General features: G+C 46.5%; 1 protein-coding gene across 7 annotated transcripts in view; it reads right to left on the minus strand.

Annotated features, from left to right (window-relative positions):
* Positions 1-18,942: 18,942 nt before the first annotated feature.
* Positions 18,943-26,597, minus strand: part of PTK2 (protein tyrosine kinase 2) — an 878,302-nt gene continuing 870,647 nt past the window's right edge. For all 7 annotated transcript variants that reach the window (XM_086966271.1, XM_086966270.1, XM_086966268.1 and 4 more), the window contains one exon: positions 18,943-20,160. In XM_086966271.1, the coding sequence (XP_086822397.1) occupies positions 19,948-20,160 (213 nt within the window). In that variant the 3' untranslated portion in view covers positions 18,943-19,947. The remainder of the gene's footprint in view (positions 20,161-26,597) is intronic.

Raw genomic sequence — 26,597 nt, forward strand, 5'->3', positions numbered from 1 at the left:
ATTCCAAAAATTCACAAAGCCAGGAATATTCCTCTCATCATTAGGGATGAGGTTAAATCCGAACTGGATAAATTGTTAAATGCTAATATAATTGAGACTGTTGAGGCAGCTGAATGGGTTTCGCCATTGGTCGTCGCACGCAAGGCCAATGGCAAGGCTCGTTTATGTGTGGATTTGAGATATTTGAATAGTCAAATTTTGGTGGATCAATATCCACTTCCACGCATTGACGAAATGTTGTCCTTAACCAAAGATGCAAAAGTATTTTCCACTTTGGACCTATCAGCAGCTTATCATCAGGTTGTTCTTGACCCAGATAGTAGACATCTAACATCATTTGCTACCCCATTTGGATGTTTTCGATTTAAAAGAATGCCGTTTGGCTTAGCCTCTGCTGCGGCAGTATTTCAGAGACTAATGACCAATCTTTTTGGAAACATCAAAGGGGTAATCTTTTTCCAAGATGATATTTTAATCATGGGAAAAGATAAAGATCATCATGACAATCTCTTGAGAAAAGTTCTTAAGGTTTTAGCTGATAATGGTTTGGTTGGAGAGCTCAGCAAGTGTAAATTTTCAAAGAGCTCTGTTACTTACTTAGGTCATGAAATTTGTGATGAAGGTATAAGACCTAAAGAACAAGTTACTTACCTTCGGTAACGATATATCTGTAAGAAACATTAGTTAGTGTTAGATTCCTTACCTTAGAATATCCCCAGGCGTCAGTCTGGATCCGGAAACTTTTGCGTAGCAGTACCCTTGCGCGTCGGTAGGCGTCGTCTGCAGGCGTCTCCTGCGGCTCCGCGTCCGTCGTTGGCGTCGTGCGCCGTGATGACGTCGCTGGAGTATATAGACGCCGCCTCCGCGCGCTGACGTCAGTTCTTTGTACACAGCTTTTCCGCGCCAGAAGACGCAGAGCCATGAGAGAACCAACACTGGTGCCTTTTGAAACTAGGGCCCTGAAAGGGATGACCTTAACCCTAGGTATCAGTTCGCAGAACGGGGAGGATGGGTGGGTTCGGTAAGGAATCTAACACTAACTAATGTTTCTTACAGATATATCGTTACCGAAGGTAAGTAACTTGTTCATCTGAAAGAAACACGTTAGTGTTAGATTCCTTACCTTAGAATAGATACCCCAGCAATACCAACCCCGGTGGTGGGTCTGCGAACCAATACATTCCTACACCAGAAAGTCCTGGAGGACAGAACGGCCAAAGAAGCCATCCCTCCGGACTTGACTGTCCAGGCAGTAGTGCCTCGCAAAGGTGTGCAGCGAGGCCCACGTAGCCACTAGGCAAATGTCCTGCAAGGGGACTCCCCGGCCCAGGGCAGTAGTAGCCGCCGTGGCCCGAGTGGAATGGGCCCTCAGCCCAACAGGAGGCTCCTTCCGAGCCAAAGAGTAGCACGCTTTGATGCAGAGAACGACCCACCGTGAGATGGTCCGTTTATGTACCGCCCGTCCCTTCTTCGCACCCACGTAGCCAACAAACAGTTAGTCATCCACCCGGAACTGGCGTGTGCGATCCATGTAAAATGAAAGCGCACGTTTTGGGTCCAGACGATGGAGCCGCTCTTCATCCTTTGAAGGATGCGGAGGCGGGAAGAAGGAAGGGAGGGTGATGGACTGCCCGATATGGAAAGCAGAAACTACTTTGGGCAGGAAAGAAGGTCTAGTCCTCAGAACCACCTTGTCAGGATGGATGGACAAGAAAGGAGGTTTGACAGAAAGAGCCTGGAGCTCACTCACCCTCCTGGCAGAGGTGATGGCAACCAGGAAAGCCGTCTTTAAAGTCAGGAGACGGAGAGGGCAAGAATGAAGGGGCTCAAAGGGAGCACACATTAAAAAGGTTAGAACCAGGTTCAAGTCCCACTGAGGCATCACAAACGGAACAGGTGGATACATGTGTGTGATGCCCTTCAAGAATCTCGTTACAATCGGGGACTTGAACAAAGAAGGCTGATCAGGAAGCCTAAGAAAGGCTGAAAGGGCAGAAAGGTAGCCCTTGATAGTGCCCAGAGCAGAGCCCTGCTGGGCAAGAGAGAGAAGGAACAGAAGAACCTCGGAGAGAGGGGCAGAAAGAGGATCCACAGCCTTTGCTGTGCACCATGCCACAAACTTGTTCCACCGACAGGCGTATACCGATTTCGTGGAGGGACGCCTGGCTGCCAGAATTACATTACAGACTTCAGGAGGCAAGTCAAATGGCCTCAACTGCCGCCGCTCAATCTCCAAGCATGGAGGTGGAGACTGGACAGGTTCGGGTGGAGGACCGTCCCCTGTTGCTGCGACAGAAGGTCCTCCTGAAGAGGCAGGCGGATCGGGGGACCGACTGACATGCTGAGTAGCTCGGGATACCAGTACCTTCGAGCCCAGTCCGGAGCCACAAGGATAACTTGGGCCCGGTCGCGCCTGATCTTCTTCAGCACTCTGGGCAGAAGTGGTATAGGCGGAAAGGCGTATAACAGACCGCAACTCCACTCGCGCCGAAAGGCGTCGCCGTGCGAGTGCCGTCTTGGAAACTCCAACGCGCAGAACTGATGACATTGCGCGTTCTCTTCTGTGGCGAATAGATCTAACCAAGGCTCTCCCCATTTCCGAAAGAGGCCTTGCGCCACGTCCGAGTTCAGACGCCATTCGTGATCCATCGAGCACCGACGGCTGAGTTCGTCCGCCCTGGCGTTCAGAGAACCTGCCAGGTGTTGAACCGTCAGAGTCACACCCTGACGTTCCAGCCACTGCCAGAGGCGCAGAGCCTCCTGGCAAAGGGTCCACGACCCCACCCCGCCTTGTTTGTTGCAGTACCACATGGCGGTGGTGTTGTCCGTGAACACCTGCACTACACTCCCGTTGACAAAGGGGAGGAATGCCTTCAGTGCTAGACGAATCGCCCGTAGCTCCAACAGGTTGATATGGAGCCGGGACTCCGCCGGAGACCAGATGCCTCTGATCTCCGCCTCTCCCAAGTGGCCCCCCCAGCCCTGGAGGGACGCGTCCGTCACGACAACGTGCTCCGGTTGGGGAAGAGAGAGGGACTTGCCCCTGACCCAATCGCGGTCCGTAAGCCACCACTGCAGTTGTCTCGCAGTGCCCTCCGAGATCAAGACGTGGTCGGACAAGTTGCCCTGATGCTGGGCCCACTGAAACTTCAGGTCCCACTGCAGAGCCCGCATCCGCCACCGGGCGTGATGCACCAGAAGGATGCAGGAAGCCTTCAGCCCCAGCAGCCGCAGCGTCAACCTGACCGAAACCCGGGATAGCGGCTGAAAGATGGGAATCAACGCCTGAATATCCCGGATCCGCCGTTCCGGAGGATAAACCCGAAACTGCGCCGAGTCCAGAACCGCTCCGATGAAAAGGAGCTTCTGAGAGGGACACAGGTGTGATTTCGGCACATTGATGGACAACCCCAGGTCGTGCAAGAGGTCTGCCGTCATCTGGAGGTGGTGGACGACTGTCTGGGGCGAGCCCGCCTTCAACAACCAGTCGTCTAGGTAGGGGAAGACTGAAACCCCTAACCTGCGCAGATGGGCTGCGACCACCGCCAACACCTTTGTGAACACCCGTGGGGCGCTGGTAAGGCCGAAGGCGAGCACGATAAACTGAAAGTGCTCCTGGCCTACCGTGAACCGCAGGTAACGCCGGTGGGCCGGCAGGACGGGGATGTGAAAATACGCATCCTGCAAGTCCAACGCTACCATCCAGTCTTGCGGGTCTAGGGCAGCCAAGACCTGAGCCAAAGTCAACATCTTGAACTTCTCCTTCCGGAGGAAGCCGTTGACGTTCCTTAGATCCAAGATAGGACGTAGGCCCCCTTTGTCCTTCTTGGGTACCAGAAAGTAGTGGGAATAGCAACCACGTCCTACTTCTGGCCCAGGAACGCGCTCGATGGCCCCCTTGGCCAAGAGGGCCGTAACTTCCCCCTGCAGAAGTTGCAAGTGGTCTCCCGACACACGGTGGTTCTGCGGTGGCATGGCTGGAGGAGGCGTCTCGAAGGGGAGGGAGTAGCCCCTTCGGACGATTTGCAGCACCCACCTGTCCGATGTGATCGTGCGCCAGCGGGCGTGGTGATGGCGAACCCTGCCACCCACTGGCGTCACGTGGGCCTGAAAGCACGGACTAGGAGGATTTGGAGGCAGATGCTGCGGGGGGGGATGTGGTCTGACCCCGCCGCTGTCCCCGACCGCCTCCACGGCGGTTTCCACGGCCGCCACCGCGTTGAAGTGATTGCTGCGGTGCGTGGCTGGCAGCACGTGTGGGGGCGCCCCTTCCGTGGCCACGAAAGGAGCGAAACGAACCCGTTTGCTGGCGCTGGGTCGAGAGACCCAAGGACTTTGCCGTGACCCTGGAGTCCCTGAAGCGTTCCAGCGCGTGGTCCGCCTTGTCACCAAACAGATGACAGCCATCGAACGGCATGTCCATCAATGTGTTTTGGACATCTGCCGAGAAGTTGGCGGATCTCAACCAGGCGTGGCGACGAATCGCCACCGTCGTGGACATCGCTCTGCCTAGCGAGTCGGTCGTATCGAGACCACATCGAATAGAATATCTAGCTGCATCTCGGCCTTCAGCAACAGCTTTGCCGAGTTTAGCCCGCACCTCCATGGGGCATTCTGGCAGCAGTTCCGCGACCGTGTCCCACACAGAGTGGGTGTAGCGGCCCAAGAGGCAAGCGGTGTTGCAAGACCGCAGTCCTAAACTCAGGGACGAGAAGACCTTCTTGCCATATAGGTCATACCTCTTGGATTCCCGATCGGGCGGAGCCGACGGGAATGCGGACTGGGAGGTAGAGGCCTGAATCACCAGGCTCTCAGGGGTGGGGTGGGTGGACAGGAACTTGGGGTCGTCCGGACAAGGACGGTGGCGTCTGGCCACGTTCCGATCAACAGGCGCACCTGAAGAGGGCCTGGACCAAGTGCCCAACAGAACGTCTGATAAGGCTTCGTTAAACGGCAGCAGAGGCTCCTGTGGGCATGACCGCGGTTTGAAGACCTCAGTGAGGATGTTAGGCCTCACGGCCGCGACGGGGAGCTCAAGGTTCAAGGCCTTGGCAGTCCTCATCAACACCACTGAATAGGCAGCTCCCTCCTCCGACGCCACGGAAGGAGGAGAGATAAAACCAGGGTTAGGAGAGTCATCCAAACCACTGGCGCCCCCCAAATCACCTGTCCAGTCCATGTCATACTGACACTCACGTGACAGAGGGTCCTCAGACCCCTCCCAGCCCTCACCGTACTCTACATCATCACCATAGTCGGTGTCAACCATGTAGACCGGCTCCACGGGGTCGACAGGCCCCATCGGCGTCGATCCCGGCGTCGGGCGACGCCGGTCCGGCTCCGCGTCCGGATTCGGTGAGGGTATGGGGACGGTGCCGCCCGGAGCCGGCGCCGGAGCCCCAGTGCCGCCCGAAGCCGGCGTCATGCGGAGGCGGCGCCGGGGGCAACCCCGATGGAATCGGCGCCGGATTGGATGGACGTCCATCCGGCGTCGACCCCGAAGGCCCTAGCGGCGCCGGGATCGGCGCCGCCGGAGTCGGAGCATCCGACGGCGTCGAGGTAGGGTCAGCTGAACCGCTAGGGCCCCCGGACGGGTTCACTGGGCCCGTAGGGGCCGTGGAACCCGCCGGAGGAGATAGGGCCCTCATGGCCATGAGGAACGCCTCTATCTCCTCAGGCGTCGCACCTTGCCCAGGGACCTGAGGGTATGGGGCAGGCCGCGCCGGCGACTCTCGTGGAACCGCGGGGTTGGGGTCACCCGAACCCCCGGCCGCATCGCGCGAGCGTCGGGGGGAGTCGGGGGTACGATGACGACGCCCCGACTTCTTGTGTTTCTTACCTGATGAACTCGACGAGTGATGTCGACTTCGGGAGCGCCCGGCGCGGCTCCGCGACCGCTCCCTCGAACGCTCCCTGGACCTCCGGCCGGACCGCGACCTCTCTCGACGCGGGGCCGACACCCGGAGCTCGAGCAGCTTGCGGGACCGCTCCCGCCTAGCCTTGCTAGTCAGAGCCCGGCAATCGACGCAGGAGTCGACGTCGTGGTCGGGGCCCAGGCACCGGAGACAGAGTCGGTGATGGTCCGTGACCGACATCGTGCGGTCACAACCGTCACAGTGTTTGAAACCGGGCATCCTACCAGGCACAAAAGATAGAAATAAGTTTGAAATAACTTGGTCAAAAGACCGGGTACCGCTCTTCAGATCTGCGTCCACTGGCGCGGAAAAAAGAAGAACTGACGTCAGCGCGCGGAGGCGGCGTCTATATACTCCAGCGACGTCATCACGGCGCACAACGCCAACGACGGACGCGGAGCCGCAGGAGACGCCTGCAGACGACGCCTACCGACGCGCAAGGGTACTGCTACGCAAAAGTTTCCGGATCCAGACTGACGCCTGGGGATATTCTAAGGTAAGGAATCTAACACTAACGTGTTTCTTTCAGATACAAAGTTAGTTGAAGCTATAGTGAATTCACCTGAACCTAAATCCAAGGATGAACTTAGATCATTTCTTGGCTTAGCTGAATTTTACTCTAAATTTGTTAATCAATTTTCACAGAAAACATTTCACATGCGTGTTCTTATGAAGAACAAATCACCTTTTGTTTGGGATGAGAAATGTAGTGCTGCATTTAAAGAAATCAAATATGCCATAGTGAATGCACCTATGCTACAAGGTTTTGACCCGTCCGCCAAAACTTATTTGACCACTGACGCTAGTGGAGTTGGTTTGGGTAGTGTCCTCTCACAGATTTCTCAACAAGGTGATGAAGTAGTTATAGCTTTCGCTTCCCGATCTTTGTCACCTTGTGAGGAAAAGTACTCTGTGATCGAGCGCGAGACTCTTGCTGTTGTATGGGCAATGGAGCATTTTCGTAAATTTATTTGGGGTAAACAATTTATGTTACGTTCAGACCATAAACCTCTGACCAAACTTCTCACTACGGAAGGTTTGTCCAGAGCTTCAGCCAGGATTGCTCGTTTATCCATGAGACTCCAAGATTTCATTTACACTATTCAATATGTTCCTGGTGCAAAGAATGTGGTCGCTGATTTCTTAAGTAGATTACCCTTACCCATGAAGGAAATTGATTTGAACTCTTGGAATGATTGTTGCGTTGCAGGAATTTTTTCTGATCCTCATGGCTTGTCAAAGGATGAGTGGGATTCAGTTTCTGGCAAAGATGGGGTTCTTGAAACAATTAAAATAAAAGTCAACCAAGGTTGGTTTGTCTTAGCTAAAACTGACAGTCAATTGAAGCCATTCTGGGAGGTCAAAGATGAGCTCAGTGTTGACGGTGATTTCTTATGTCATGGTGACAAACTCGTACCACCGTTAGGAGTACGCCAAAAGATTATCTCTTTGGGCCATGAGGGACATCCTGGAATATCCAGGACAAAAAGAATTATAAAAGCCTTGTACTGGTGGCCTGGCATTGATTTGGAGATCGAAAGGTCTGTTCGAGACTGTGTGCAATGTGAATGTTCTGATAAAAGTCAAAAAACGCTTAATCCCCCAATGTCCTCTCTTAGGTGTCCCAAATTACCCTGGGAGAAATTAGCATTAGATATTATGGGACCTATTGTGTGGCAAGATGATTCTATCAAGTTCATCTTAGTCTTAGTAGATCTATTCTCTAGATGGATCGAATTGAAAGTAGTTAACAGAGTCAACACTGAAACTGTTATATCATTTTTGGATGAGTGTTTTATCAGAGAAGGTCTTCCTGCTTCTATTCTAACTGACAACGGCGTTCAGTTCAAATCTGATACCATGAGGGTCTTTATGGAATCATCTGGTATCAAGCAAAGATTTTCTGCTGTTTATCACCCCCAAGGCAATTCTGTTGTAGAGAGGGTCAACAGAGTTATTAAAGGAACCTTACAATTAGCCAACAAGAACAGAAAAAATTGGTATGGCGAACTTGACAAAATGTTATGGTCTTATAGAATCACTATTCATGAAACGTGTGGTGAAAGTCCATTTGGTTTAATGAGAGGCAGATTTCCGTATTCCAAATTAAATCCTGTGTGGATGGGGAGAAGCAAAGAGTGTGCTTGGAATTCTGACAATGTCACAGAGAATATTTGCAAATCTCAGGAGAAGAGCAAAGTGTATTATGATAAAAAACATGGCACTAGGGATACTTACGTTGAAGTTGGTCAATTGGTTAGAGTTAAATCTTCCAAGAAAATTGGGAAGTTACAACCTCGATTTTCAGATCCCAAGACGATTACTAAAGGAATGCGTAATACCGTCTTGTTAGATGATGGTTCCATTCATCACATGAGTAAGATTGCTTTTGCCAGAGGGTCTGATCTTTGTAAAAACAAGAAGGGGGATGTGGGTGATGTTGGTGACTTTTGGTGGTTGACTCCAGTTGTGTCCTTGGATTCCAGCACAGATCCTTCTGATGGAGACAATATTGTTAGTCAGTCTTCAACTCCATTGCCTGGATCTGAGTCTTTGGTCGAAGAACCTCAGAACGCTGGTAAAGAGCCTTGTCCTTTGCCATCTTCTTCTCAAATTCAATGTGATCCCAATCCTTCTGTCGCTGAGAGTTTGCAACCTCTTGTTCTTACCAGAAGTGGTAGAAGTGTTGTTACTCCAAGATTTTTAAATGATTTTGTCTGTAAATAATTCCTTTTGTTGATTTTTTTTTTTTTAATTATTTTAGGAGGAGGATGTGTAGTAATGCTTTTAATGCTATTTATTAAAGTGCCTCTTTAGTAATGTTAGAATTGTTGTAGGTCATGCATAGAATGTGTGTATGTCACTATGCTTGTGTATGGAGTGCTGGTCAGTCTGGAGTTCGTTTACAAGCTGGCAGCACCTTTTTATCTGTACTGCATATCTTGAGGAATAAAGAAGATTAAATACCAAACTTAATGAGTATTCTTTCACTACAGAGCGTTTCCAAAAAGAAAAAAACAAGCGAGATTGGCAACAGAAAGTGACTCGATTGTTTGTTGGCGGCCATTTTGAGTTGGGAAAAAAGGAAACAAGCTCGACCTGTCAAAGAAACAAGCGCTTTGGTTTCGGGGCGGCCAAGAAGCTCAATTTTCTTTGAAAACAAGACTGAATATTGGTGAAGGATTAGTGGCGGCCATCTTGGATTTTTTTTTCTTCTCCCGTTTTTTTTCTTCTTTCGGTTTTTTTGGATTTCGAGAAGACTACAACGTGTGGAGCGGCGGTTTGGCATTGACATTGAAGGAGCTCCAATTCTTCTGGTAAAAGAGAACTGTGTGATCTGTTCTACATTAAAAAAAAAACGAGTGAGCATGGGAGGAAGAGCAATGTCGGAGGAGCTTGATGGAGAAGAGTAAGTGTCACACACTTGAAGCAGTGACTGGAAAGGAGGATCGGAATCGATTCTTTTAGTCCTACATTGACATCTTGAAGCCTGTCAACGGTGATGGGCACACCTTAAAGAGGGAAGGGAGGTGGAACATTGTTTTTAAAGGAACAAAAGTGAATAAAGTTAGAGTGTGTTAAGTGGTATAGGGGCAGCAAGATGCAAAATGTAACTGCACCCCCTTTCTTTCTAGTGGAACCTGGTGAACCACTTATTAGGTGGAAAAAATGGAAGAAAATTTTCGAAAATTACGCGAGGGTGTGTGGTGCGAATTTGAGTGGTGAGAGGAAACATGCCTTATTGATGCATTGTTTGGGCGGAGAAGGCCAAGAGATTTTAGAGACTCTTCCAGTTATTCCACAAGCAGAACAAAGAGGGTTGAAGGAGTATGAGGTATGTGCTAGGCAGTTAGATTTACATTATCTTCCTAAAGTGAGTACCATCATGGAAAGGTATTATTTTGGGTTACGAGAGCAAGGCAAGGAAGAGAGTGTTGAAGAGTACATTACTGCACTAAGAAAGTTGGCATCTAGTTGCAAGTTTGGGGGTTTGGTGGAAGAACGAATTAGGGATCAGTTTGTTTTGAGATGTGTGAGTGATAAAATAAGGGAAGAGTTGTGGCTAAAGGATGAACCTGCTCTAGAAGAGGTGGTAGGTATTGCAAAAAGAGTTGAACACATGTTAAAATGCGTTGGAGAACTGAGCAAGGAGAAAAAGGAAGAAAAGCCAGGTAGTTCTTCAACACAAGAGGTGGTGTGTCAGGCTGTAAAGAGAGATGAAGAGCAAAAGAAAAAAGAAGTGTGCGAGGGTGAAAAGTTGAAAAGGGAGGTTGAAGGTAGTATTCCTAAAACACAGTCAAGTAAAACATTCACTACACCTTTTCAAGGAACTTGTTATAGATGTGGGAAATATGGGCATATGGCAAATGCGAGAGAGTGTCCTGCCCTTAAGTTCAATTGTAATGTGTGTGGTAGAAAAGGACACCTTGGAAGAAATTGCAGAACAAGAGTTGGGAGAGATACGAGGACTGAGACTAGGTTGGTTAGTTTTCAGATTAATGATGGTGTGATAGAACATCTTTCTGATTTTGTGTTGATTGGGGAAGCAAGGGTGTTGATGAAATTTGATTCTTGCTCACATGTTACTTTCATTTCAAACGATGTGTTTGAAAATGTATTTGGAAAAAGAAAATCTTTGTGTAAACCTGATATTAGACCAACAGGTTATCAGGAACACCCCATAAAAATAATGGGTTATTTTTTTGACTGCATTGAATATAAGGGGAGGTATGCTGAAGCAAAAATTTATGTGGTAAACAGAGGTGACAACTTGTTGAGTTGGACTCATCAGGCAAGATTGGGTGTGAGTCTCAATCCTAATGCACATCCAGTTATTCAAGTGCAGGCTGTAGACAATGGTGAGAACAAGTTCGTAAAGAATTTTAAAGAGTTGTTCAGTGAAAAACTAGGATGTATAAAGGGCTACAATCACAACATCAAACTGAAGGTGGGTGCTGTGCCTGTTGTTGCTAAAGTAAGGCGTATTCCAATATGTGTGAAGGATGCTGTAGGTAAAGAGATTGAAAAGTTGTTGTCGGCTGGGGTCATACAACCAGTGGAAGCTACTGAATGGCTCGCACCAATTGTGGTCGCGAGGAAGCCTAATAATGAGAGTCGGCTGTGTGTTGACCTCCAAGCCTTAAATAAAGAGGTCATAGTTGACAAGTACCCTTTGCCAAACATAGAGGAGTTGGTTTCTTCACTAGATGGAGCATGCTATTTTACTACCTTGGATATGGCTTCGGCCTATCACCAGGTTCGGCTAAAAGAAGAGTGTCAAGAGCTTACTAGTTTTATCATACCAATGGGCGCATTCAAGTTTTTAAGAATGCCCTTTGGTCTGGTCTCGGCAGCCTCGGTATTCCAGAGAATCATGGAAGATCTGTTCAAAGGAATACCGGGAGTAAGATGTTATCAGGACAATGTTCTTATCTCTGGTAAGGATGAACAAGAACATGATGAGAGAGTTTGTCTGGTGTTGAAGAAGATGATGGATGTTGGATTAACTCTGCGTCAGAGCAAGTGCAAGTTTGGAGTCAATGAGCTGGATTATTTGGGCCACCACATTTCAAGGAAGGGCATTTGTCCAAAGAAGGATCTTGTTGAAACAATTGAAAAGTTGAAGGAGCCATGTTCAAAAGAAGAGGTGTCATCATTTTTGGGGATGGCAGAATTCTATAATAAGTTTGTCAGAAATTTCGCTGATAAGACTGTTAATCTTAGGAAAATCATGTGTAAAGGTTCTGTATTCAATTGGTCTGAGGAGTGTAGCAGAGAGTTTGATCAGGTGAAGATGGATCTGAGGAATGCACCAAATTTGCAGGCATTTGTTCCAGGGGATCCGAAGTTTATTGTAACTGATGCTAGCTGTAAGGGTCTGGGTGCTTTGTTGTTACAGGTGAGGAGAGACAAAGAGGTCCTAATAGCTTGTGCTTCGAGGTGCTTGAAGGGGGCGGAGTTGAATTACTCTGTCATAGAGAAAGAGGCACTGGGTATATATTGGGCTGTGAATAAATTCAGGAAGTTTGTTTGGGGTTCCTTCTTTACCGTAAGATCTGATCACAAGCCGCTAAAGGAGGTGTTTGAAAAGAAGGGGCTAGACTCAATCTCAGCGAGAATTAGAAGATGGGTAATTTCTTTGCAGGAGTTTGTCTTCAAGTTTGAATATATTCCAGGAAAAACTAATGTCTCGGCTGATTGTTTGTCTAGGCTGGTGGATGTTGTAGAGAGTGGTGAGGAAACTTTGGATGATGATTTGGAGGCTCAGTTAAAGGTGTGTGACGTTACTTTGGGAGCGGTGAAGGAGGATGCGTGGAGAGAAGAGCTGAGTAAGGATGAAGATTTAAAGGAAGTCATTAAGTTGTTGGAAGGTGGAGAGTCTCGAAAATTAAAGAAACCTTGGTCTTTGATTGCTGATGAGTTGGCAGTGGTGGATGGTTTACTCATGAGAGGTACTAGGCTAGTTCCTCCTGTTAATCTCAGGAGTGTTTTGGTGGACATGTCTCATGAGGGGCACTTGGGTATCTCAAAAACGAAAGAACGTATACGAATGGACTTCTGGTGGCCTGGTATTGATTTGTTGGTGGAACGTACCGTTAGGGATTGCTCTTCTTGTCAGGCCAGTGATAAAGTTTTGAGGACAAGATTTTCTCCAATGGTTTGCAGGAGATTGCCTAGGTCCCCATGGGATGAAATTGCAGTTGATATTGTGGGACCTTTACATGGTGAGCATCAAACTCCATTTATGTTGGTTTTATTGGATTTGTATTCTAGGTGGGTTGAGGTTAGCTTGGTAAGGGAGATTACAAGTGAGTCTGTTATTTCCTTTTTAGAGTCTGTGTTTAAACGGGAGAGTTTCCCGAACTCCATTCTGTCTGACAACGGGCCTCAATTTTGTTCAGGGAAAGTTGAGGAGTATTTCAGTAGGTGTGGCATAATTCACAAGAAGATTTCTTTGTATCATTCTGAGGCAAATGGTGCTTTGGAAAGACTCAACAAAACTTTGAAGGAGAGCATTCAGTTGGCAAGGGTTAACAATTTAGACTGGAGAAAGGAGTTACAGAACAGAATTTCAGCTTATCGTTTCTCTCCCCCACTCTACCACAGGAAAAAATCAGTTTGAGCTTTTCAAGGGAAGAGCTCCTAACACTTATTTATGTCCTGCTTGGATGGTTGCAGACAAGGGGGTAAAAAATAATGATCTGGGTGCTTGGAGAGAAAGGAAATTGAGTCTACAAAGGAAAAGGAAAATATATGTAGACAGGAGAAATTCTGCAAAAGATTCCAAATTCATGGTGGGGGAGGTAGTAAAGATTAGGGCTCCTGTGGGCTGTCAAAACTGGTCGAAGTTCTCTGTTCCCAGAACCATTGTGAAAATTTTCAAAAATGCTGTAAAGACGGAGGATGGTCGTATCTGGAACAATAGTCGTGTTTCTCACTTTGGGGAAAAGAGAAATGTGATGACTTTGTTATTGCTCCTGACCTGGGCTCTAAATATTCTCATAAGGGTGTGAGAGTACGCAGGCCTCCTGTTCACTTGCGTGATTATGTCTAGGTAATTTCTTCTTTGTTTTTCCTTTTCATTTTGTTGCCTATTTCATTGCTGGACATGTAAACCTGTTTGGTGGTTAAGAGGGAGAAGTGTAATGACCTGTCTTCCTGGGTGTGCTGGTTCCATGTTGGAACCTAGAGCTTGGAACCATGTTACACCAATGTTCCTAGTCTTGTAAATTCCATATGTGTCAGTTGCCAGCTGACTGTTGGTTGGGGCTGAATAAATATTACTTGATGAACACATCCTGTGGAAATCCTACTTTATTACAGTTCTCACTTCATTTTGCTAAGAATCCTCAGGATTAATGGGATTGGAAGACAAGAGTAAGCAGAGATCCCTTACCATCCTATAGAAAATACATTCCCTCACGATCTCGGTTGTGGAACTCAATTTGCATAAAGCCAGCATTTTCTATTCTGACAAGTCGCAAACAGGTTGGTCTAGACTTGGTTTACCCCCCAAAGATGGAAGACATTGTCCAGGACATCTTATTTACACTTCCACTCGTGGCAGCTGTTCCTGCTAAAGTGTCTGCTAAAATCTTTTGTATCCCTGGGATGTGCTCTGATTTTAACTGCACCTGATGTTTCAGCAGTTGTCTACCTCCAAATCTTATGGGCTTCTTGAGACAGCGGTTTAGATCTTGTGTCGCCCTGCTTGTTGATAAAGGGCATGATGGTGGTACTGTCTTAACTTATTAGCACTGACACTACCTTGATTCGGGGTGGGGTGTAGTCTCAACGTGACTGCCTTAATTTGTGGTGATGTTGAAGGTAAACACCCCATCCTTCTAGGGAGGCATTGGTTGTCACTACAAAATTGGAGGCTTGAGGCAGGAAGTTCAAACCTATGGAAAGATGTTAGGCTTGAGTCCACCAAGGGAGACTTCTTCATGGTCGTAGTGATCTGGATGATGTCCTCAAAATAGCTGCGAGTAGGGAGCCATTATTTGTCCAATTCTTCTTTCAGAATTCACATTTGGAGCCTGCAAAATGCTACCAGAGAAATGCAAGATGACATTATGCCTAGAAGGAATTTGAATAGGCGAACTGCAATGGATTACTTTAAATCAATTTTTATGCTAATAGCCTTACCCTTGTTCATCTGTCTTCTGTGAGATAGGTTTTGTCCTGAATGGTGTCTAGGATGGCTCCCAAAAACTTTATGAATTTTGATGCATGAATCAACTATTTTTGAGGGCTAAAAGTTAAGACTACGTTTCTGAATAGAGATAGACAGACTGTTGTCTCCTTGACCGCTTCCTGGCATGTAGGGGCTTTTATTAAACAGTTGTTAAAATATGGAACTATTTGTAAGCTGCCAGTGGAGCTAGACATTTTGTAAAAATGCAGGGGCCGATTTGAGTTCAAATAGGAAGACTTTGAACCGATAATGAATGCCTGCTACCCTTATTCTAAAGAATTGTCGATGCTCTCCACTCTATTTGCCTGGTAAATTCTTCAATGTGTATGTGACGTACCCTTACCAATTGTTATGTTGTTTAAGAAAATCAATAAAAACTAGTTATCAAAAAAGAATTATTGATGCTTTGGGTAAATGAGAATGTGAGAATAAGCATCCTGAAGGTTGAGGGTCGTCTTGTAGTCTTTGTGGCTCAGAAGCAGGAGGATGTTTTGGACAGCAACCATACGGATTGTTAGTTTAAAATAGATATTTGTTTAACTTCCTTAGGTTTAAAATGGGCCTCCATTCTCCAGTCTTTTTCTTGATCAAGAAGTGGGAATAAAACCCTTTTCCCTTCTAATTGAAGGATTCTTTTTCTATGGCACCCTTCTTGAGCATGGGAAACATTTCCCTATGCATATGTGTAAGATGGAGAGGGGATCACTGGCGGAGGAGGCGTATGAGATGGTCAATTTGTTAATTCCAATGTATGGCCATCGGAAAATAGATCTAAAACTCATTTGTCCATTATGATGAACTTCCAATGAGCCAAATAGATTGCTATTCCGCCCCCAATTGCTTCTGGAACAAACCTGTAACAGGCAAGTTTATCCTGTCACTGCTTCCTACATGTGTCTCTCTTCCCTAGGAAGTTTGCTTCCTCCTTGCAGTTTGTTTGTTGTAGCCGCTGATGGTGGTTGCCTGTACTGCTGTTGAGGGTACTACGGTCTGTATTGTTTCTGAAAGGGCTGGCACTGTTGAAATCGATAAGGTTGGATCATCCTCTGTAGGAGAACATAATCCCGCCTCTTGCCCTTCAAAATGACATTTGCCTCTTTTGCAGCAAACCTACCGATTTTGCGGTGTCCATTCTTAATGATTGTAGCGCCTTATTAATGTGTCTTCCATATAACGCCTCGACATCAAAAGGCAGGTCTAAATTCTTACTCTGGACTTCAGGTCTGAAGGAAATAGCTTTTAGCCATGCCAGTCTGCAGAGGGCAGCAGCATTTGCCAAATGCTGAAAGCCTGTGTAAGCGATATCCAGTGCACAATCATTTTCCGAAGAGGCTTATTCGCCTTCTTGTAGAATCCTTCTTGCTTCTGTCTTTACATCCTCTGGTAACCGATCTATGTAATGAGCAATATCTGACGACATTTGCCGGTCGGATCTGCTAAGGATCGCCTGAGAATTGTCCGTTCTAAACATAGTAGTTGCAATTGAGGAAAAACGCTTTCCTATGTTATCCAGGTGTTTACCCTCTCTATACTGCGGTGTTGATATAGGCGTTGATGAGTTCTTGGAGCGGCACAGAGTTGCTTGAACCTGGTTTAGGATGTCCTATTAAACATGCTGCTGAATGTTCTGGCACCTTACATTATTTTTATCTAATTAGCTAGGACTGCAGAACATGTTGCTTGATTATTCATAATTCTCACAATTTCCTCCCAGATATAGTCTACATCCGGGAGAGCTCTAATGGGTATTCTAGCCAGCTCTTTAAAATCCTAAAGAAAGCAATCTGATTGCTTCACTGGTATTGGCAACTCAAATCTTTTTGCTGCTCACTCCATCCGAGTATGGAAATTCTTAATATTACCAGGAGGGGAGTCCACTGGATGAGGAGCTGGCAGTGAAGGAGTCTATAGCAGGTAATCGTCTCATTCAATAGATGCACTATGGTCGTCTGATACTTCGTCTTCTCGGTCCTCATCAGAGGACATTACACCATCAGGAACTGCAATGCTTGAAGCCAGCATTCTTTTTGGTGTATGCAAAGCCAGGAAACGATGCCATCAAGGAGGGGGTCTGTCGAAGAGCCAGGTTTTGAGGTTTCTTGCGAAGATTGGGAGCGATGTTGTCTGTCTGAGGTGGAGCGGAAGGGCGTTCCATGCTTTGGCCGCGAGGAAGGAGAAGGAGCGGCCTCCCAATCTGGTCTTTCTGGTGCGGGGGACCACGGCGTAGGAAAGCTGGGCTGATCGTAGGGTCCTTTGGGGTGCGTGGAATTTGAGTCGGCTGTTCAGGTATGCTGGTCCGGTGCCGTGGAGGGCCTTGTGTGCGTGGGTGAGCATCTTAAAGGTGATTCTCGCCTCGACGGGGAGCCAGTGGAGTGTGCGCAGGTGCTGGGAGATGTGGCAGTGTTTTGGCAGGTTGAGGACCAGTCTTGCGGCGGCGTTCTGGATCTTCTGTAGCTTGCGGATGAGGTTTTTGTTTATTACTGCGTAGAGTGCGTTGCCGTAGTCGAGTCTGCTGGTGACCAGGGCGTGAGTGACTGTCTTTCGGTGTTCGAGGGGGATCCATTTGAAGGTCTTACGAAGGAGGCGGAGGGTGTGGAAGCACGAAGATGAGACAGAGTTGATCTGGCAGTCCATTTTGAGCTTGGAGTCCAGGATGATTCCCAGGTTGCGTGCGTGGTCTGTGGGGGTTGGCGGGTTTCCGAGGGCGGTGGGCCACCAGGTGTCGCTCCAGGCGTCGGGGTTTGGGCCCATGATGAGTACTTCTGTTTTGTTGGTGTTTAGTTGTAGGCAGCTGTTTTTCATCCATTTGGCGACGGCTTCCATGCCTTCTCGAAAGTTGCGTCTGGCGGTGTTGGGCTCGTTGGATAGGGAGAGAATGAGCTGGGTGTCGTCTGCGTATGACACGATGTTGAGTCCGTAGGTTCTGACGATGGGGGCAAGTGGAGCCATGTAGACGTTGAAGAGCGTCGGGCTGAGGGAGGAGCCCTGGGGGACTCCGCAGGTGGTAGGTGTGGGGTCCGAGAGGAAAGGGGGAAGTCTGAGCCGCTGCGTCCTGCCGGAGAGGAAGGTTGATGAAGGCCTTGTTGGCATGATCAGTGTCTTCATCATCGACAGTGTTAAATCTATTGCCATCGATGGAGATGTTGACAGTTTTCTCGTCGACAATTCCCTGTAGGCCGGGAGATTGTAGGTGGCATGACCGACTATGTTGTCATCACAATCAACAGTGTTGTCGTCGACAGGGCGAATTTCATCAAAAGAGCTGCCTTTGTCGACAGTGTTGTCGTTGATGACAGTTATTCGCTTTACAGTGGATTTCTCTGTTGACGGCACTGAGGAGGGCTTTATGAACTGTAACAACAACCACGGAGAAGGTTTTTGTAGGCTCTGATTTCTTCAGAAAGAGACCGGTCTATGGTCTTCTGTTACGTGTTTGAAGCCATAACATCAGCCTCTTCTCTATCTTTAAATTTGTTTGAGGAAAAAGTACAGCAAGTCTTACAGTCTTTTACCCCATGAAAAGGGTGTAGGCAGTAAATGGAGTCCTGAAAGTGCAGCCTCTTCTTGTAACACGTCCCACAAGATCTGAAAAGAAATATTTTGCTTGAATCTGACATTTTATTTAGTCGGGTTCAAATATCAGATGAAGTCCCTTTAAGAAATATAGTAGTAAATCTATTTTTTATTTGAAAATTCTGGATAAATGAGCAGGGCTCGGGGAGAGTCTCGTCACACGACGTTCTGTAGAAATCGGAGGTAGTAAAGTATCTGTGAAAGTGTTCTTTGGGGTGTTGTTGCCTGATTTGCTGGAGTTTGGTTCTTTTATAATAATGGAGATCAGTTACTGAAGTGAATGTTTTTTTTAGCCCTTCTGGACTATGTATGACATATACTGCTTTTAAATGTACTGTAGGACTCCCACTTTGACAACGGGGAATGATTCAAGCATGTGAATCTATGCAAGATTCAATACGAAGAATTAAATGTTCCCGTGCCCTATTGCAACCTCCTCTACTCTTTTGGCAGCAAACATCCCCAAATCCAGAAAAATGCACAGTACGAAGATCACTGGATACTTTCATTTCCGTTTGTCGGTAACATGAACAAGGGTCTAAAGGAGTAGAGAAAAACAATGAAAAAAAAGTGAAAGTTTTGAGGTAGACAATGACATATCACGGAGAGTTCAAAAGTGAGAAGAAATTGGAAAGAGCAGTGGATCCAACTAGACTAAGTTGGTTGTGAACACAGCTTATATTGTTAGTATTCCTGGCAAATCCTGTAGGTGGAAGCAAATCCCAACTGAAAGGCAAATATATTACTCCAAGATCATTCACTGGTAACACCTTTTTAATAGGTCATAGTAACTGTACAATTCATTATATTCTTCCTGAGAATAATTTATATCCCCCCAACAAACTAAAGGGAGCATTTTTTAACAAATGTGCAATGGAAAATGAAATGTGTGCGGGGTAGGAAAGAAGCACCGCTTTGCTTTTGTACTTGCAGGAAAGAGAGACTTAGATAGGTTAGGAAAGTACTGACATTTTAAAATATTCAACATGGCTTTAATCTTTGTTTATAAATTATATAAAAATGGGAAACATATTGTTACAGAAGTTCATTTCTAAATGCTGTGTTCCACTGCTTGGAGATGAAGCAGAAGTTCCGCTGCCGGAGGAAATAACATGTCCATCTGTACAAAAAAACCTGTCATGTTATTCTTGCGGAAAAGGATGCAGAAGGGTTTCAGTCATGTTCTACCGCTAGTATCCAATTAAATGCTTCACATATCCACATGAAAGGTAAAAGATGAAAAAACCTTTAGTTTTTAAATGTCTTAAGTCTTGAAAATATAGCTTTTTATGTTCTTTCTCTGTAAATTGTGATTAGCATATTGTGACTTAAGTGTTGCAGAAATACAAAAATTCCAGTCTTGACAGTTTCTTGTAGTGTGTGGGCAAGAATTCTCAGCCCTTAGGTGTCCCCGAATTCTCCATACCCCAATACTTTCACTGTCTGCTGCACACGAGAATTTTGGCTCTGTGGTTTCATGGCAGGACTTCTGCGTTCTTGATGCCAAAATAACTGGTTTCCATGATCTGTGTGTGTTTTATACAATCGTTGCTCTTTCACAATGCCTTGTATGGGATATCGAACCATCCCATAACTCTAAAACGAGAGAGGTACGAATATGCTGCCAGTCGTGGCTATCGGACCAGATGTCCCCAGATATCCAGGACTATTTAGACATAATCCTCGCTGCTGGTAGGAGGCTGGATGTCATCCTCGAAGAATGTGCTTCCGTAAAAGATTTACAAGTCAGTCACAAATGTCTTAATGCGGCCTTGAATGTCCAATCATTTTCAACCTGGCCTGATCAATGACATCTAGCAGGTTTTTGGCATCCACAGCCAAAGCGTGAGCCGCAGTCAGCATTTGCTTCTTGTACTCTTGCTGGAGGCTGGTCATTACGTATTGCTGTGCGAGTTTCATTTTGTTGATCAGTTCCGCCAAGTCAGAGTTCAACAGTTTTTGTGCCATCTCAATCTGTAAGAAAAAAAGGCTCAGTGAGTTATGTTTACATAGAAAGAACTTTTTTGAGATGCATACTTAACATCCAGAATTTATCTGGTATAACAAAAAGAAGAAAACAAGGAGCCGGAAATATCCTGCCCATCCATCTAAGAATCAAGACAGACTTTATAAGGTTTTACAGGCTCACCTCCTATATTTCTGCAGAAGGCCAAGCTCCCTGGCTCTTACCCTGCTCATTCTGGAATGCCCACCCTCATCTCCAGACCAAACTGGTGGGCCAGGTACCCATGAGTGGATAAGAAAACAAGTTACTTACCTGTAACTGTAGTTCTCCAGTACTGGAAGCTTGAATAGATTCACATGCCTGAATCATTCCTCATCGTCGAGATGGGAGACTCCGGTACATAAAAAAGCAATACTTAGTAGTATAGCAAACTGAAAAGAGGCCTAGGCCCATTTCCCTTTTGCAACCCATAACCTTTGTTATGTAAAAGAGACCAAACTTTTCCCTGAACCAATCAGAGCTCCTCACCCTCTAGAACCCTCCTGAGAGAACCTTCTACTCCTCAGATTTTCGTGCACTTGTGCATAAAAACACTCTTTGTGCTAAATCTAAGGTAAGCCTCTTAGGGGAGGAGGGTGGGTCGCATGTAAATCTATGAAAGCTACCTAAACTGTAGAAGTACAGGTACAGGTAACTTGTTTTCTTACTCCAGTGTTGGAGCTTTCATAGATTCACATGCCTGAATCAGAATAGCGAGCAGTAGCATAAAGCAAATTTTTTATATATACATATATAGTTACTTAATATAGCATCATTCTGTACATAGTTATTTTAGAATTCTGCTTATAAAAATTATAATCACTTTAAGTAAACATAACAATAGAAAATATGTGCACTTGTAATAAAGACAAAAGGATGGAGGGATTCAAAGAGGGCTCACCGTTACTGGATAATATTCCTCAGCACCGCTTCTCCAACCGCCACATCAGTTTTTTACGGCTGCTTGCAGGCAGTAGTGCCTGGTGAATGTGTGCGTAGAACTCCAGGTCGCTGCCCTGAAGATATCCTGGATAGGCACTCCTGCAAATAACGCAGTGGAGGTGGACACAGCTCTGGTTGCAAGAGCCCAAACTCGCGCGTTCAGAGGTTTCCCAGCAGCTTGGTGACAATATACTATAGCACTGGAAATCCACCTGGCAATCCCACGTTTCAATAAAGGGAAGCCCTTCCTGGGTGCGCTGAAAGCGAGAAAAAGCTGTGAAGGCTTGCGAAAGTTTTTAGTCTTTTGCAAATAGAATTTGAGACATCGCTGGACGTCCAGCGAATGTAGAACTCTTTCCGCTGCTGTTGTTGGTTGTGGAAAGAAATGTTTTAAAACTAATGGCTCATTAAAATGAGTCAGTTGGTACTTTTGGGATACATTTCGGATTAGTTCTGAGAATCATCCTGTCCTCTTTAATTGCAGAAAGGGGTCTTGAATTGTGAGAGCCTGCAATTCCCCCACTCTTCTGGCCGAAGTTCGAGCGATGAGAAGAGCCACCTTCCACAATAGGAATTTGAGATCTGCCCTGTGTATAGGTTCGAAGGGCTGTTTCATTAATTGTGAAACGACTACGTTCAAATGCCAAAGAGGTGGCGGCGGCTTTATTGGAGGAAAAACTCTGAATAATCCCTTCATGAATTGTTTAACAATTCTTGCCGACCTTAAGGATGGTCCCGAAGCAGTCCTTCTGTAGCGTGATTGAACGTTACTTCTTCGACACCAGAGACAAAATCTCTTCCACTTCATTTTGTAGGTTTTGTTCATACTATCCGCCCTGGCCTTGGAGAGGATATCTTTACATTCTTCTGAGATGTTTAGATGCTGAAATTCACTGTGATCAGGAGATAGGCCGCTAAGCGCAAGGATCTCAGGTCCGGATGGAGCACTTGTCCCTAAGACATCGTCAGAAGCGATGGTATTGGTTGGAGGCGAATCGGATGTACCACCGAACGCAGAAGAAGCTCTGTGAACCAGTGTTGTCTGGGCCACCATGGGGACATTACGATTAGTCTGCACGGTTTTCTTGATCTTCACAAGCACTCGTGGCAACAGGGGAATTAGAGGAAAGGCGTAGGCAAAGACGCCTGACCATGCCATAGAAAACGCATTCCCCCAAGATCCCCGTTGGGGAAGCCAGCTTGCGAAGGACCGGCATTTCCTGTTCTCCGCTGCTGCGACAAGGTCTACTGCCGGTTCTCCCCATCTTTGAAAAATGTTGTTCAGGACTCCTTGATCCAACTCCCACTAGTGGCAGGACGATTTGAGCCTGTTGAGAGTATCCTCTTTGATGTTTTGATCCCCTAGGAGATGTTCCGCTGTTATGGATATCCTGTGCCGTAGCGCCCATTCCCATATGTCCTGAGCTTCCTGAGAGAGGGAGAGTGATCTTGTTCCTCCCTGCTTGTTTAAGTAGTGCATTGCAGTTGTGTTGTCCGTTCTTATCAACACAGATGATCCTCTTATGCTTGGCAGGAAAGCTAGCAATGCGAAGAGTACCACTCTGAGTTCTAGTAAGTTTATGTGCAGTTGCTGTTCGTGCAACTTCCAGCAACCGTTGACTTGAAGGTCTTGAAGGAACGCTCCCCATCCTTCTAGGGACGCATCTGTTGTCACTATCAATGGAGCTGGAATTGTGAGGAATGAAAGACCCTGCAAGACATTGCGTTTCCGGGTCCACCATGTTGATGCCTGAACCATGAACGGAGTAACTTGGACAAAACCGTCGAAGGATCCCTCCGCTTGACGCCATTGCAGAGCCAGTTGCTTTTGCAACGGACGCATTCTTAACCTGCAGTGAGGTACAAGGGGAATGCAAGATGACATTGTTCCCAGTAATGACTTGTACTTGCATACTGAAAACACTTTCTGTTTGTAAAATCTTTGAAGAGAGAAACAATTTTTTTAAGCTGCCTTTCTTTGGAGGGGAACGCCTTGTTTCTGTCTGTATCCAGTATTGGCCCCAAAAAAGTGATGCTTTTCGTTGGCTGAAGGGATGACTTCTCTTTGTGTAGAGTCAGACCTAGCCTGACAAACAACTGCATGCAAGCCTCTGTTGATGCTTGGGCTAACGCGGCTGATGGTGCCTTGACTAGCCAGTCGTCGAGGTAGGGAAATACTTGGTGTTTCTGTCTTCTTAGAACCGCAGCCACTGGAGCCAGGCATTTTGTAAAAATTCTTGGGGCTGATTTCAGGCCGTAGGGCAGTACCTATAATTGTTAATGTTCTCCGGCTACCCTGAACCGAAGGTACTGCCTGTGTGAAGGATGGTTGGGGATATGAAAGTATGCATCCTGTAGGTCTAGTGTGGTCATATGGTCTCCTGGATTCAACAGTAGAAGGATGTCTTGCAGAGAAACTATCCTGAAAGATTGCTTTTTGAGATAGGTGTTTAGGAATCTGAGGTCCAGAATTGGCCGACATTTAAGGATGCTTTTCTTGACGAGAAAAAAGCTAGAGTAAAACCCCCTTCCCCTCTGGGAGTTCGGTACCAGTTCTATTGCTCCCGTTCGGAGCATTGCACAAATCTCCTCTCGCATTTGCTGTAAATGCTTGCATTTCTGATGTATCGGCAGTGTACGAGTGGGTTTCTGTAGAAATTCTAGAGTGTGGCCGAATTGAATAATGTTAAGGACCCATTGGTCCGTAGTTATCTGTTACCAATTTTGAAAATAATGAGCAATCTTTCCACCCAGGGGAACATGTGATCTCAGAGAAATCCGTGTAGCCGGAATTAGAAGGTTGTCATTGTCGTCGGGTGTTGCCTTTCCCCTGACGACCTCCTTTACCTCTCGGAGTCAATTTTGTGTAGCCTCCTGACTGGCGCTGTGTATACTGCTGAGATGAAGTGAAGTAAGAGGAAAACGACCCTGTTGGAATCCTCCCCTGTAAGATGATTGCCCTCTACCTTTAGAGCCTCGAAAAGGAGCTTTCCTGTATTGTAGAGTTCCCAATGACGTAGCCGTATCCGTATCTTTTCTGATACTCTGCAGTGCATCATCTATATGCGTGCCAAATAGATCTTAACTGTTGAAAGGAAGGTCCAAGATTTTATTCTGGGCTTTCGGTCTAAATGCTGTTGCACTCAACCATCCTTACTTTCTAGGGCCGGAGGCAGGATGTTCTCCTTGAACACCTCGAAGTTGTGGAATGCACTTCCTCTACAACTCCGGTCCAACTCGAACCTGCTCTCATTCCGCAAACAGCTGAAAACCCTACTGTTTGCTAAATCCACCGAGTTCTAATCTCTTCTGCACCGCCCATCTCTGTCTACTTACTCAGCGCTTGGACGCCCTTGGGCAGCAATCGCGCTTTACAAGTCCATATACAATACAATACAGTACTGCAGCTCCTCCAGAGATCTGAATGCCGTGGTTGCTATGTCCATAGCGCAATCTATGACTTTGGCTGAAGTCCTCTCCCCTTCTTGCAGAATATTCCTGAATACTTTTCTCTTCTTCTCCGCTAATTGATCCAAGTAAGGTAAAAGGTCACACCACATTTGCCTATCGTACCACCCTAGAATGGACAGGGCATTCACAGCTCTCACTAATAGGGCCGACATAGAGGAAAATCTCTTCCCCACATTGTCCAGCCTTCTACCCTCCCTGTCCGGAGGTGCCATAATAGGAGCTGACTAACAAGGAAGATGGTAGAATAGTCATCTTTTCCTGCTGTTCCTGGCGATATTGTAGCTGAGGACGCTCTTGAAATTTATATTCATCTGATACCTCCTCTTGGTACTTCACCTGCAACTGAGACGGGCTACTAGCATAATCAAAAGGTCGGCCATCAGCTTCGTCCCCTTCTGAATCTACTTCCTCCAGAAGGTGAGATGGTACTAGAGGGGACACCTTACTTGGAGAGGTAAGTTCTGGCGTAATTGTCCTTTTCCAGGCCAAAAACTTTTTTTCTGGGATTTTTTACCTCGTTGACGAGCCAGTCGACGAGATCATAGTCGTCGACGCTACCGTCGACGTTGTCGTTACCGTCGTCGACGATCCCATTGTCACTGCCGCCGTCGTCGACGATCCCGTAGACGACGTGGTTGTAGTCGTAGCTGTAGACGCCTTTGTCGTCGCTGAACTGATACGGTCATCGACGGTGGTACTGTCGACGGTGATAAAGCTCTAGAAACAGCTTTTACCTCAGGTTTCTTCGACAACGACTATTTTCTTAGTCGACGCTCCCGTCGACGACGCAGATTTCTCCACTTTCTCCTCAGAAGGTGTGGAGGATGGCTTCTTGACAGAAATTTTGACCTGGGAAGGGGAGATTTTGAGGGCTCTGAATGAGTTTTCATGGTATATTTAACCCCCGAAGCATGACCCTTCTCCTTTTCTTTGTCTGAAGGTGATTTTGAGCACTGAAGACCCTGGGGTGGTCTTTTTAAGGGCCTTCTCAGGTCTTTTCCCTGAGGTATGAGTATGAGGAGATCTGCTCCTTTTCTGAGATCTCCTGGAAGAAGAGAACTCCTCCTCACTGTCACTGGATAAGATCTCCTTCCTAGCTTTCACCTTTTGAAACCAGAGTAGAAGCCTTCCTACACTGTCCCTCAAAGTTTTATTGGAAAAGGTACGACATACCTTGCAATCCTTTGCCAATCCTTTGCCTGATGGTCTGGATAAAGGCAGTAGATGCAGTCTTTAAAGGGGCGTCTGTATAAAGCCTTTTCTTAGAGCAGGAGGCACAAGCTCTAAAAAATAATTTTTTCTCCTTGTCAGCCATGGTAGAAGAAGGAGAAACAGTCTGAAGAATTCCAAATAATTAAATCTGGAGAAGGAAAAACACTCTGGTCTAATATCAATTGAATATACTGAAGAGTTTGAGCAGCGCTCATAGGAGACTCCCTAGCACAACGTGCAGTAGAAAATCTGAGGAGCAGAAGGTTCTCTCGGGAGGGTTCTAGAGGGTGAGGAGCTCTGATTGGTTCAGGGAAATGTTTGGTTTCTTTTACATAACAAGGGTTATGGGTTGCAAAAGGGAAATGGGCCTAGGCCTCTTTTCAGTTTTCTATACTACTAAGCATTGCTTTTTAATGTACCGGAGACTCCTGTCTCGACGACGGGGAATGATTCAGGCATGTGAATCTATGAAAGCTCCAATACTGGAGTAATGAGTGGGTAGTGCATTACCAGAAGGGCCTGTTAAAAGGCTTGTCAATAGACCCTCGTCACTCCAAAGGCACTATACAGTCTGTTACATTCTCATCTCACTCTCTCTGTCATTAAAGTCCTGCCTAACTTATGCTCTGAGGAAATTCTGAGTTGCTAGCTGGGGTGTGTAGAATAATGTAAGAAATCAAATTATTAGACTAGCTGGTAAACACCCTAAGGTATAGGATGGAGGCTAGGGAAGTTGGAGGAGAACCATTACAATCCCTACTTTCCTGCTTGCTAGAGTAAG

This window comes from Lissotriton vulgaris, chromosome 4_1 (genome assembly GCF_964263255.1).
Source record: "Lissotriton vulgaris chromosome 4_1, aLisVul1.2, whole genome shotgun sequence".
In the NCBI taxonomy this organism is placed as follows: domain Eukaryota; kingdom Metazoa; phylum Chordata; class Amphibia; order Caudata; family Salamandridae; genus Lissotriton; species Lissotriton vulgaris.